This window comes from Patagioenas fasciata, chromosome 18, assembly GCF_037038585.1.
Source record: "Patagioenas fasciata isolate bPatFas1 chromosome 18, bPatFas1.hap1, whole genome shotgun sequence".
Classification (NCBI taxonomy): Eukaryota; Metazoa; Chordata; class Aves; order Columbiformes; family Columbidae; genus Patagioenas; species Patagioenas fasciata.
In genome coordinates, this window is record NC_092537.1 from 456006 (window position 1) to 466944 (window position 10939).

A 10939-nucleotide genomic window follows, 5' to 3' on the forward strand; every position below is an offset into this window, starting at 1 on the left:
GTCGGTGGTCAGGGACCGTGTCGGTGGTCAGGGACAGTGGTGGCCAGGGACAGTGGTGGCCAGGGACAGTGGTGGCAGTCAGGGACCGTGTCGGTGGTCAGGGACCGTGTCGGTGGTCAGGGACAGTGGTGGTGGTCAGGGACCGTGGCGGCGGTCAGGGACAGTGGCGGCGGTCAGGGACAGTGGCGGTGGTCAGGGACAGTGGTGGCAGTCAGGGACAGTGGCGGTGGTCAGGGACCGTGTCGGTGGTCAGGGACCGTGTCCGCGCAGGGGCGGGTGTGTGGACCCCGCACGGCTCTCCGGGCGGTACCAGGGACGCTGTTCTGCCCCACAGGATGAGAAACATTTTAAAACTGCTCGAACAAGCGTGCAAGAGCCGCAGGACTCGGCTCCGTGCTCTACACAGCTCATACCTCCAGTGGCTCATTCCCGTTAGACAAAATGTCAAGCAGGTCTGCAGAGGAAACGAAGTAGAACCTCGGGAAAGCCAGCCTCTTGGTCTCCAGGTATTCAGCCAGCGCCTTCTCACAGACCGCCAGCCTGACAGCACCCAGAGAACGCCTCGGTTACCGCCCGCGTTAGCTTTTACTCTTTGCCATGTCCTTGTCACGTTGAGATCAACGTAACTTCGGAGAAATCAAACTCTCCTCTTGGCCCCGGAGCAGCCAGTGGCGGCGTCACCAGGACGACTCAAACCTCACCTTTTCTGCAGCTCCTCCAGCTTGTCGTAGAGACCGGGCTTGTTTGTGGCTTCGATCACTTTGGGAGTTTTTACCGCATCGGCCACTATTACCTGCGAGAGGAAAAACGCTTCGGCTCTACCTGAACCGGCCGCGAGCTCCCCGGGGTGCGGGGGTGACGGCTTCGCACTTTGAATTCCTCGTCAATGGTATCAAAAAGCTCCGACTCCTTGGGCAGCTGGCTGCGGATGTCCTCAGAGCCAATGAAGATGCTTTCCAGGTGACTCCATGTCCTCTGCAGCTCAAACCAGATGTTGATAACAGAGTCGGTGGTCGACAGCTTCTGCTGCCAGCTCGACACCTCCTGAAGGAAGAAGGCCAGGTACTTGGAGGTCATCATGTTCTGCAGCTGCGTCTGGTGGTCCTCCAGCGTCTCGATCATCTCCTCGTTCGACTTGAGCAGCAGGATGCCGGTCCTGGCGTGGGTCTCGTGCTCGAACTCCATCGCTGACCACGTGGTGTCCAGGCTGCTGAGCACCTGCAGATGGGTGTGAGGAATGAGCTGGTGCCCAGTCCCAGCTCCCGAGAAAGGCGGGAGGGCCGAGCAGCGGCCGCAGAGCCGCGGCGGAGCGGGGCTCTCAGCACAGCAGGGTAGGAACCGATCCCGTTTACCTTCTCCATCCCCGACTCTTTTATGGCTTTGTCCACGATGCCAGAAACCTCATCCTCGAACTTGTGCAGGTTCAGCTGCAGCAGTTCCGCGAGGGTTGTGTCCTCGGACATGGTGAAGTTCACCTGCAGCAGAACCGGCACCGTCAGGGCAGGGACTCCCCTCGGCTGAGCCAAATGAGTCATTAACACCCACGTTTAAGGACCCCACACAGGTATTTGCATGGCCAGCTTTTACAGCGCACCGCGTGCTTCCCCCGCTGCGTGCAAATCTGGGAGCCTCTCGGCTCAGGGGTGGGAGCCAGGGAGGGCGGGAGCACCTTGGTTGCCTTCATGAGCTCCTGCCAGTGCCGGTCCCTGATGGCCGGGTTCTGCAGCTCATTCACGGCACGCAGGGACGTTATCATGTTCTTCACGCTGTTGTCCAGCCCTGTGTACGCGTCCCAGCTCCTCATCTCCTTATCCAGGCTCCGAATGTCTTTAGCAAATTTCTTACAGTCGATATCCATCTGCTCGACATTGATCTCCTTCCACCTGGTGGTCTTCCAGTCATCGATACTGGTGTTAACCTGGGGCCAGGAATACGCTTTCACGGAACACGTACCGAGCAGAGGCGTTCCTGCGCAGGGTGGCGAGCAGGGTGCCCATCGCCCGCACACCCCGTGTCCCCGCGCTGGCCGAGCAGCCCCCGCGCCAGCGCTGCCGAACGGCCCCGCGCCTTGGGGGTGTGAGCGCGGGGCTCCCGGAGGAGCTGCGACCGCTCTGCACCTTCGGCAAAGCCACGCGGCCCAGCCCGGCACAGCGCGGCGCCCTGTCCCCCACCACCCGGCACAGCGCGGCGCCCTGTCCCCCACCGCCCGGCACAGCGCGGCGCCCTGTCCCCCACCGCCCGGCACAGCGCGGCGCCCTGTCCCCCACCGCCCGGCACAGCGCGGCGCCCTGTCCCCCACCGCCCGGCACAGCGCGGCGCCCTGTCCCCCACCGCCCGGCACAGCGCGGCGCCCTGTCCCCCACCGGCCGGCCCCGCGCTGCCCCACGCTGCTGCACGTACCAGGACAATCATGTCCCAGAGCTGCTTCAGCAGGCACAGCTCCCTGCGGCACACTTTGAGCTGCTTGTATTTTGGGACCAACACTTCGAAGAGCTTGGCTGACTGGCACAGCGCTGCCAGGTCGCTCTCCATGGCGGCGACGTTCTTCTGTTGCTGGTTGGGGACAAAGGAAAGGTCTCAGCCTGGGACTGAGTGCCAGGGACGTGTCTCCCACCCCAGCGATGGCTCCGTCCCGCTGCAGCGCGGCGGGGGTGGCAGAGTCGCTGCTGCAGGGCCGGACCCTTCATGTTGGGTTGGGAACCAGGGCTGGCCCAGCTGCCCCCCAACCACCCTGTGCCCCCCGGTGCACAGGGCTGGGGCAGCCGGGCAGTGCTGGTGGGGACAGTGGGGACCGGGCGTCCTCCCCGTCCTTACCCTTTTCAAGGACCTGTAGGGCTCTGGCGCAGCGTACAGAAACGGGGCGTTTTCCCGGAACACCTCCCGGAAGGCGAGCTGCCGGACCTGCGCGGGGACACGGGTCAGGGGCAGCGGGGACACGGGTCAGGGGCAGCGGGGACACGGGTCAGGGGCAGCGGGGACACGGGCTCTGCCCAGAGCTCGTCCCCACGCGCAGGGCGGGCACCTCGAACTGGTGGCACTTCTTGTGGATGGCGTTGACCTCGTTGGCTTGCAGGGGAGCCGTGTTCTGCTTGGCGCGCAGGGCGAGCTTCTTGGTGCCGTCCCAGCGCTCGGGCAGCTCCTGCAGCGAGCACCGCGCAGCATGGGCGGCCTGGCCCAGGACTCCCCGGGCCCCCTGGCCCCACGCAGCTCACCTGGAGCTGCAGGTGGATCTCCTCCGGCATCTCATCTCCGTAAGTGCTGAGCAGGGCAATCGTTTCCTTCAGGGGTCCAAACATGTTGTCGGTCACCGCCTGCCTGTCCTTCACCCTCATCAGGTGTCCCATCACCTCCACCAGCCCGTCGTAGTCTCCCTCCTGCAGAGGTTTACTCAAACCGACGTTTGTCTCTCGGATGAAATCCTCCAGCTCTTGGAGACTGCAGGGGAGGTGGCAGCGTCACCGGGCGGCCCCAAGGGTGCTCACGGCCGCCCCCCCGCTCGCTGGGGTCACTCTGCGGAGCACAGCACAGGGACTCGCCCCACAGGGGTGCCCGGCAGCTCTGTCCGTGCCCCCACGCTGCACGTCTGCGCCCCAAGGGACAGCTCGGTGCCTCAGCCCTGCCCGGCACACAGCGCTGCCATCGGCACAGCTCAGCCAGGCTCCGGCCACCGGCTGCCCCCCGGCCTCGCGCCAGGGTCAGTGGCCCCTACCTGGTGGTGACGTGGTTGGAGAGGTGCTGCCGGAGCACCTGGCTCCGGCGCCGGATGGCGGCCAGCAGCGCCTGCTTGAACGCGCGGCAGTTGCACTGCAGCCACCCCCTGAACAGCTCGGTGTTTGCGAACTCCGACACCTCCTGGCACAGCTCCTCGTACGCATCGATCTGGGGATGAGAACCGGTCACAGCCCGCGGTCGGCACCTCCGCGGGCACCCAGCGCATCCCGGGCACCCACCACACACCTCCTGCTGAAACATCTGGAGGGTGGGGGTCCCGCCGGCCGGGGGCTCCTCCGGCTGCGCCTCCTCGGGGCCGGGGCCGCTGCCCAGGGCGAGGAAGCGCTGCAGGAACTCGGCGGGGTCCTCCCGCCACAGGTAGTTCTGCTCCTCGAAGCTGGCGCTGTACTCGATGCCTTCCCTCATGGCGCTGACCGCCAGCGACAGCACCTCCTCCCGCATCTGGCTGAGCTCCGCGTGCTCCTCCAGCATGGTCTGAGGGGACGGCAGAGCTGGGGGGACCGGGCGTCCTCACCGCCCCCCAGCTGAGCCCGGAGCTGCCACCCACCCTGGACTGACCTCGTAGCTCAGCTGCCCCTCCAGCAGCCGGGGCACGCGCGCCGCGGAGCCGTAGGTGTCCCGGAGGAGGCTCTCCATCAGCTTCAAGAAGCTGTCGTCGTCTGCGGTGTCCAGCGAGGGCCGGTACTGCACGGTGTTGTCGCTCAGCTCCAAGTGCACCTCGAACAACGGGGCCACCTCCTCCTGAAACGGGTCAACGTCCGGCGTGGTGCTTCCCATCCTGTGGCTCCCCAGGTCCCCAGCCCCGACACCGGCACCTCCGGCACATCCCAAGCATGCACAGCACCGCAGAGCAAACCTGGACCTACATCTGGGACCATGTTGGTGAGCAGGAACTGCAGAGTCTTGTGGACAAGTCTGAAGAATCCATCCAGCACCATTCCATCCAAGTACTCCACGTAGTCCAGCCAGATCTGCGATGACCTGTCAGCCTTAAACAGCTCTGCGTTCTCCTGCAAGCAGAAAAAACCCAGCTAATACTTGTCAATACCCAGGAAATGCAGCAGCTCCTGACACTGCGGCTGAGTCCCCTCTCCTGTCCCCATGGGCTCGTCCTGCCAGGTGGTGGCACCGATCCCGTGTTGCTCCCTCCTCCCGGCTCCGACACCGCGAGCTGCAGCCTGGGCAGTGGTTTCCACGGCCTGTGAGGCTCAACAGGCCAGGGGATCGCACCTGGGTTTGAGTCCGGTGCTCAGTGACAAAGGGGGACACCGCTGGCTTGGAGCAGCGCAGCCCTGGCTGCAGCGTCCTGGGCCGGGTCTCACCTGCACCATCCCCCGGATCTTTACGCCCGCGTCGGTAATGGCAGCGTAGCGCTTGGCTAAGGCGTTTGCTTTCCCATCCAGGTCCAAGAACGCGGTGTCCTTTTTGTCCTTCCTTTCGAACAGGGGGTCGCCGGAGCATTCCTGCGGGGAGGGGACGGCAGGGCTGCCCGCTGTGCCGGGGAAGGCAAACCCCTGCCCGCCCCGGCGCTCAGGCAGCACCGGCAAAAGCCACCTCCATCAGCTGGGTGATGCGTTCCACGTTTAGCTTGGCTTTCTGGACCCTGGTCTGCAGGTCGTCCAGGACCCCCCTGGTCTCCTGGATGTACTCCATGACGCCTGCGAGGACACGCACAGCCATCTGAGGGCTGAGCCAGCGGCTCCGCGCAGCGAGCGGCACAGGGCGCTCCGGGACTGCTCCCCACGCGGGTGACGCCGCAGGACCCCCCAAAATGCCCTTGGGCGACCAAGGGCGAGTTTGTACCTTCGTGGTGCCAGAACAGGGTTTGCTCGGCGCTGGCCAGCCGGTCGTCCACCGCCGCCAGCTCTTCCTCCAGCAGCGGCAACTCCACCGGCAGCAGCCGCTGCTTCACCTGGGGACAACGCGTCCCTGAGCGCTGCGGGCGGGCAGGGAGCCGCTCCGGCTGCGGCACACTCGCCAGCTCACGGGTTTTACAGAGGAAAGGAAAGGGAAAGGCCAAGGCCAAGGCCAAGGCCAAGGCAAAGGCCAAGGCCAAGGCCAAGGCAAAGGCCAAGGCAAAGGCCAAGGCAAAGGCAAAGGGGGCCCCACTGGCACAGAGTTCGGGGGAAAGGAGGCCAGCACAGTGGTGGCAGCTCAGCTCAGCCGGGGACAGCGGGGTGCTGGGACAGCGGGGTGCCGGGGACAGCGGGGTGCTGGGACAGCGGGGTGCCGGGGACAGCGGGGTGCCGGGGACAGCGGGGTGCCGGGGTGCTGCACCCCAGTCAGGCTTCCAGGAGCTGCTTCCCAGGGCACCCAGCCAGGGCACGGAAAAGCCTCCGGGTTGTCTCCCCTTTGCAACCTACCTCGTTGTACCAGCCAACGATAAGATCCAGGTTGTCCACAAACTTCTGGAAAGTGTCACGTTGAGCAAAGAGGCTCTCAGCGCTGTCCGGGATGCCCTGCTGCTGCTGGAAGTTCAGGTACTTCACCTCCCGCAGAACAGCGGCGAGCTGCGAGACACGGCGGCCGGAGACGAGGCTTGTGGTAAAACCCCAAAGGTCTCACCGCAGCCTGGACGGAGCAGGATCCGGAGCAGGATCCGGAGCAGGTGGGTCCGCGCCGGGCCGGCCCCCCAGCACCCACCTCTTTGCTGAAGTTGACGCTGAGCAGGGAGGAGTCGGGGTCCCTGCAGATCAGGGGCTGCTCCAGGGTGAAGCGGCAGTCCCGGCCGGCGCCGCTCGCCCACTCCTCGTACGCCTTCTCGCGGTAACCCTGCAGCAGCCCCATCATCTCCTCGTACTTCCTGGACACCAGCTGAGCTTCAGTACTGGTCATCACGCTGTTGAGGGCAAGAGGAAGAGCAGCTGCAGCCGCAGGGCACGGCAGGATGCTGCCCCTTCCCCGGGCAACCCGCACGTACGGGTGGTCGATGGCGAACAAGTCCCTGTGCGTCTGCTCCAGCCGCTGCTGCAGCTCCGTCGCCCACTTCAGGCGCCCGGCCACTGGCGGCATGTTTCTGTGGAGGGCCGGGCCCGCGCCGGGGGACGCGGCCTGGGTGTCGAACAGAACCTTCACGTCCTCCAGCTCGGCTTTGAACGTCCCCAGCAGCACCGAGTAGTACGGGGAAACCTCAGCCTTGATCAGGGGCCGCTCCAGGAGGAAGGCGAACATGTGCACCAGCTGCCGGGGAGAGAGGCGCTGGCTCCCGTGCCCCCGAGTGTCACCGGGGCGGCGCGGTGACGCCCCCACGGTCGCCCCCGAGCGCGGTGCAGCGTGCTGGGCTGCCGGCTCCGTGCCCGGGGACAGGACCGGTGCGCTGGGACACACACGCACCTTTATGGCAGATGCCAGGGAGTTGCAGTCATCAAAGCCTTGGCAGAGGAGGGCGGCCAGGCGCCTGTCCACGTCCTCTATCTTCTTCTGGAACTCGGCAAAGTCTGCATTCAGTTGCTGCCAGCAAGAACAAAACGATTCAAGCTGGCACAGCCTCCGTGCTTCCTCCCCAAAGGAAGGCGGGGGCCCCGCAGCCTGCCCAGCGCCAGCACTCGCGCTGCGCGGCTCGGCTCCACGCGCCGCTCGGCTCCACGCGCCGCTCGGCTCCACGCGCCGCTCTCCCACAGACTTCCAGCAAGTGATTTTTTGTTTTCATGTATCAAATGCTTACACTTCCACGCCAGCATTCGCTCACCTCTTCTGCAGGGTCTAGGGGATCGTAGCTGCATTCAGAAAACGTCTTGATGAGCTCAGAGACCTCCTCGTAGATCTGGAACACCTGGCTCCCGAGGATGTTTCCTCGCACTCCCCCCATCTCCGTCTTCTCCAGCTTCAGGAACTCGATGGCCGTTTCGTAGAGCTCCTGGTGAGCACAAACCGTCGTCCCACCCGGATGCCCTCACTGGCAAGGCCGGTTGGCCGGCGCCGCGGGTGCAGGGGCAGCACTGGTTGTGTCCTGCGAGGTCACCGCTCCCGAGGAGCGCCCCGGGGTGCCCGCCTGGCCGCGGGGTGCGGGGCCACGGGTGCTGTGCTGGGGACAGTGCCAGGCTCCCACCTCCCTTGTCTCCTCGTCTGCACCCACAGCGCCAGCACCCTGGGGCCCCTGTGCTGCTCTAGGGACCCCCGACACCCCCGGGCCGGGCAGGGGAGCCCGCACTGACACGCCGTGCTGTCACCTCAATGGTCCTGAGCCTGTCCAGGAAGGCTTTGATCCTCCTGAAGATGAGGGACGGGGGGAAGTCCCAGAGCTGCGGCTCCTCCTGGAAGCCAGAGGGGCCGTCAGGGAGCGGAGCTGGTGCGGCCGTGCCGGGCGGCCCCGCACCGGCCCCGCACCCACCGGGCACAGGGTGGGCGCCAGGTCGCAGCAGTAGGTGCGGTAGGACTGGAAGAGCTGCTCGATGGTGGCGATGCTCAGCCGGATTCCCCCCAAGACCTCGTCCATCTCTCCTTGCAGCCCCTTCAGCACGTCCTCGGGTGTCAGGACGTTGCGGGTCTGGGACAGGCGGGTGCAGGCAGGTTTGGCAGGGGGAGCACGGGGGGTCCTGTCCCCGCCACCTCCGGCCCCACGGGCTCGTTGGTGTTTCCCACAGCCCACGCCTGGCCCAGACCCCCCAGCCCCACGCGGGGGCTTCGCTGGGCCCTTGGTTGGGCGTCTCTCTGTCACCCCCGCTGGGCCCCCACACCCGTCCCTGCCACCCTCCCGCTGACAGGCCCCCGGTGGCGGCTCCGTGCTGCCCTGCCCGCTGGGCTCTACCATCTCGATGAGGAGGTTGCAGATCTCCTGCAGGATGACGACGAGGCGGGCGGGCGCTCTGTAGTGCTGGCAGTGGGCGCTGACCAGGCAGAGGGTGCACAGCACCCGGTCCAGGTAGGGCTGCAGCTGCGGGAGCAGCGGCCGTCACCGCGGGGCCGCCGCTGCGCAACCAGGGGCGGGCAGAGCTGGGGCAGCCTCGGGGTCGGTGCTGCCGCCTCTGCCCGGACGAGGAAGCCAGGGGGCCTGCTTATTTTGCCACATATAACTTACCTCAGAGTAATCTGCTTGCTCCATCTCTTCCAGCAGGATCCGAAGCGGCTGCAGGTAGAGGTCGATGTCCTTGGCTTCCTCCAGGCCTGGGCCAGGGAAGAAACGGTGTCAGGGCGGGGGAAGCCTCGCCAAGGGGGCGCCGCAGCCGCCGCGGTGCCGCCGTGCGCTCACCGGCGCGGACGTCCCTGAACACGCCCTGCAGCACCCGCCAGTAGCAGCTGTCGGCCTTCTCCAGGATCTCGGCCAGCGCTGTCACCCGCGGCGAGAGCAGCTGCGAGGGAGAGGCGGCAGGGTCAGCTCCGGGGCTCCGCTCGGGGACTCAGCACCAGGGCTCAGCACCGGGGCTGCGCGGCCGGCAGGGCGGTACCTGGTCGTTGATGCACTGCAGGTGGACTGTCCTGGTGCTCCAGAACTCGAACTCGGCCCTGGGCAGGGGGTGCAGCCCCTCCAGCAGCGGCTGCGCCGAGCTCTTGCTCAGGAGGTCTCTGATCTGGTGGGACCACTCAATGACGGTGGTCTCGATGGCGTGGAGCACCGAAACGTCCACGGGCCCCGCCAGGCTGGAAGGCAGCCCGGTTACAGCCCAGCACCACCCCAGAGGCGCCTGTGCACCCGCCCGCAGCCGCCTCCCCAGCCCAGCACGAGCAGCCCCTGCCCGGCTCCGCTGGCACTGCCGGTGCCGCCAGCACCCACCTGTCCAGGATGGCGCTGGAGTCGTCCGGGCCATCCAGGTTCTCTGGCAGCGGGAGCAGCGGCTTCCCCTGGATCTTCCCGGCCATGGCGAGCAGCTCGCGGCGCAGGCGGTGGGCCTGGCGCGTCACCTCCTCGGCCACCACGCGGGGCCAGCCGGCCAGGCTGCGCTCGCTCAGGAGCAGGGGGTACACGACCTGTGGGGGGGCCGTGGGCGGCGCTGGGCCGGGGGGGCCGCGCTGCTTTGCACCCCCCAGCCCGGGCTCAGCCCGGCACACGGGCACCAGCCCTGCGTTGAGAAGGAGGAATGGCGGGGGCTCCTGGGGCCCGGCTCGGCTCCCGGGCGCTCGGGGCTGGGGGTGGTCCGAGCAGAGTGTTTGTGGGAGGTTTAGGAGAAAACCCCTCAGACGTTTCCCAGCTGTGGGGAACTGGGAAGGGGGAATTACGCGGAGTTTTTAAAACACCGGGGGGAAGCGATGCAGCTGGGCCCCCGAGGAGCCCGCACTTGCGCCCTTCACCCGGCTCCGTGTCCCACCTCACGCTCTGGCTGCAGCAGCGGGTGCCAGGTTGGCGCCTGTGCCGACCCACCTCGTCCATCACGGTGATGAGCTGCTCCACCGGCGAGGGGCCCACGTCCCCCACCAGCAGCGCGCTGCGGCAGTTCTCCCGGGTGATGCTCTCCTCCTTCTTCTTCACGAAGTAGATGCCCTTGCCCTTGATGGCGGGCGGGAAGGCGGCCGTGGCCTGGAGGTGCCCGGCGGGGTTCAGCCCCAGCACCAGCTCCCGCACGTCCTGCTGCTTGAAGAACTCGTCCAGCTCGGCCGCGGCCTCGCTGCTGTCCATGAACTTGTTCCACTTGTCGGGCCGGAGCCGCAGCACCAGCGTGGCGAAGCTCTCCAGGAGGCCGTGCCGCTCGTCCGGTGCCACCGCCATGGTGCTCGGCTGCTGGGGGGCAGGCGAAGCCCCGCTCAGCCGGGGGCTGGGCAGACCCTGCACCCCGGCCCCTTCACGCTCCCCTCGCCAGCCCCCCGCCCTCAGCCTCCACACGCTGCAGCCTCAGTTTGCTGCTGGCCCCGTCCCCACCTGCCACAGCGCCACCACCTCCATGGGCCCCCAGCCTGCCCCATCGCCCCCCAGCCTGCCCCATCGCCCCCCAGCCCACCCCATTCTTGGCCCCATCGCCCCCCAGCCGACCCCGTTCCTGCCTGGTCCTACTGCTCCCCTGCGCTGCCTCACCCCTCAGCCACCAGCTGCCACCCAACCGGCACCGGCACCAGCCCCAACTGACACGAGAGCTGCAGCCCCAACCGGCCCTGGCACGAGCCCCAACCGACACCAGCACCAGCTCAACTGACACCAACCCCAACCGACACCAGCACCAGCCCAACTGACACCAACCCCAACCGACACCAGCACCAGCCCAACTGACACCAACCCCAACCGACCTGAGCACCAGCCCAACCGACACCAGCACCAGCCCAACTGCCACGGAACCGCAGG

The 10939-nt window shown here is 66.9% G+C and overlaps 1 protein-coding gene across 6 annotated transcripts in view; it reads right to left on the reverse strand.

Moving 5' to 3' along the window:
• The window catches only part of DNAH17 (dynein axonemal heavy chain 17), a 30790-nt gene extending 20417 nt beyond the window's left edge, over nucleotides 1-10373 (reverse strand). For 5 of the 6 annotated variants that reach the window (XM_071816271.1, XM_071816269.1, XM_071816268.1 and 2 more), the window contains exons 1-28: nucleotides 9443-9563; nucleotides 9117-9309; nucleotides 8921-9020; nucleotides 8750-8835; nucleotides 8480-8605; nucleotides 8063-8218; nucleotides 7902-7985; nucleotides 7421-7588; nucleotides 7066-7182; nucleotides 6653-6912; nucleotides 6376-6571; nucleotides 6096-6242; nucleotides 5536-5644; nucleotides 5287-5390; nucleotides 5055-5195; nucleotides 4599-4742; nucleotides 4291-4473; nucleotides 3958-4206; nucleotides 3710-3879; nucleotides 3213-3435; nucleotides 3023-3139; nucleotides 2815-2901; nucleotides 2401-2553; nucleotides 1670-1918; nucleotides 1353-1475; nucleotides 871-1218; nucleotides 702-793; nucleotides 414-540 (exon numbers count right to left, since the gene is read on the reverse strand). In XM_071816271.1, the coding sequence (XP_071672372.1) occupies nucleotides 414-540; nucleotides 702-793; nucleotides 871-1218; nucleotides 1353-1475; nucleotides 1670-1918; nucleotides 2401-2553; nucleotides 2815-2901; nucleotides 3023-3139; nucleotides 3213-3435; nucleotides 3710-3879; nucleotides 3958-4206; nucleotides 4291-4473; nucleotides 4599-4742; nucleotides 5055-5195; nucleotides 5287-5390; nucleotides 5536-5644; nucleotides 6096-6242; nucleotides 6376-6571; nucleotides 6653-6912; nucleotides 7066-7182; nucleotides 7421-7588; nucleotides 7902-7985; nucleotides 8063-8218; nucleotides 8480-8605; nucleotides 8750-8835; nucleotides 8921-9020; nucleotides 9117-9309; nucleotides 9443-9528 (4338 nt within the window). In that variant the 5' untranslated portion in view covers nucleotides 9529-9563. Of the gene's footprint in view, nucleotides 1-413; nucleotides 541-701; nucleotides 794-870; nucleotides 1219-1352; nucleotides 1476-1669; nucleotides 1919-2400; nucleotides 2554-2814; nucleotides 2902-3022; nucleotides 3140-3212; nucleotides 3436-3709; nucleotides 3880-3957; nucleotides 4207-4290; nucleotides 4474-4598; nucleotides 4743-5054; nucleotides 5196-5286; nucleotides 5391-5535; nucleotides 5645-6095; nucleotides 6243-6375; nucleotides 6572-6652; nucleotides 6913-7065; nucleotides 7183-7420; nucleotides 7589-7901; nucleotides 7986-8062; nucleotides 8219-8479; nucleotides 8606-8749; nucleotides 8836-8920; nucleotides 9021-9116; nucleotides 9310-9442; nucleotides 9637-10027 lie in introns of those variants that run through there. The other variant, XM_065852692.2, reaches the window with a different exon arrangement.
• Nucleotides 10374-10939: the final 566 nt, after the last annotated feature.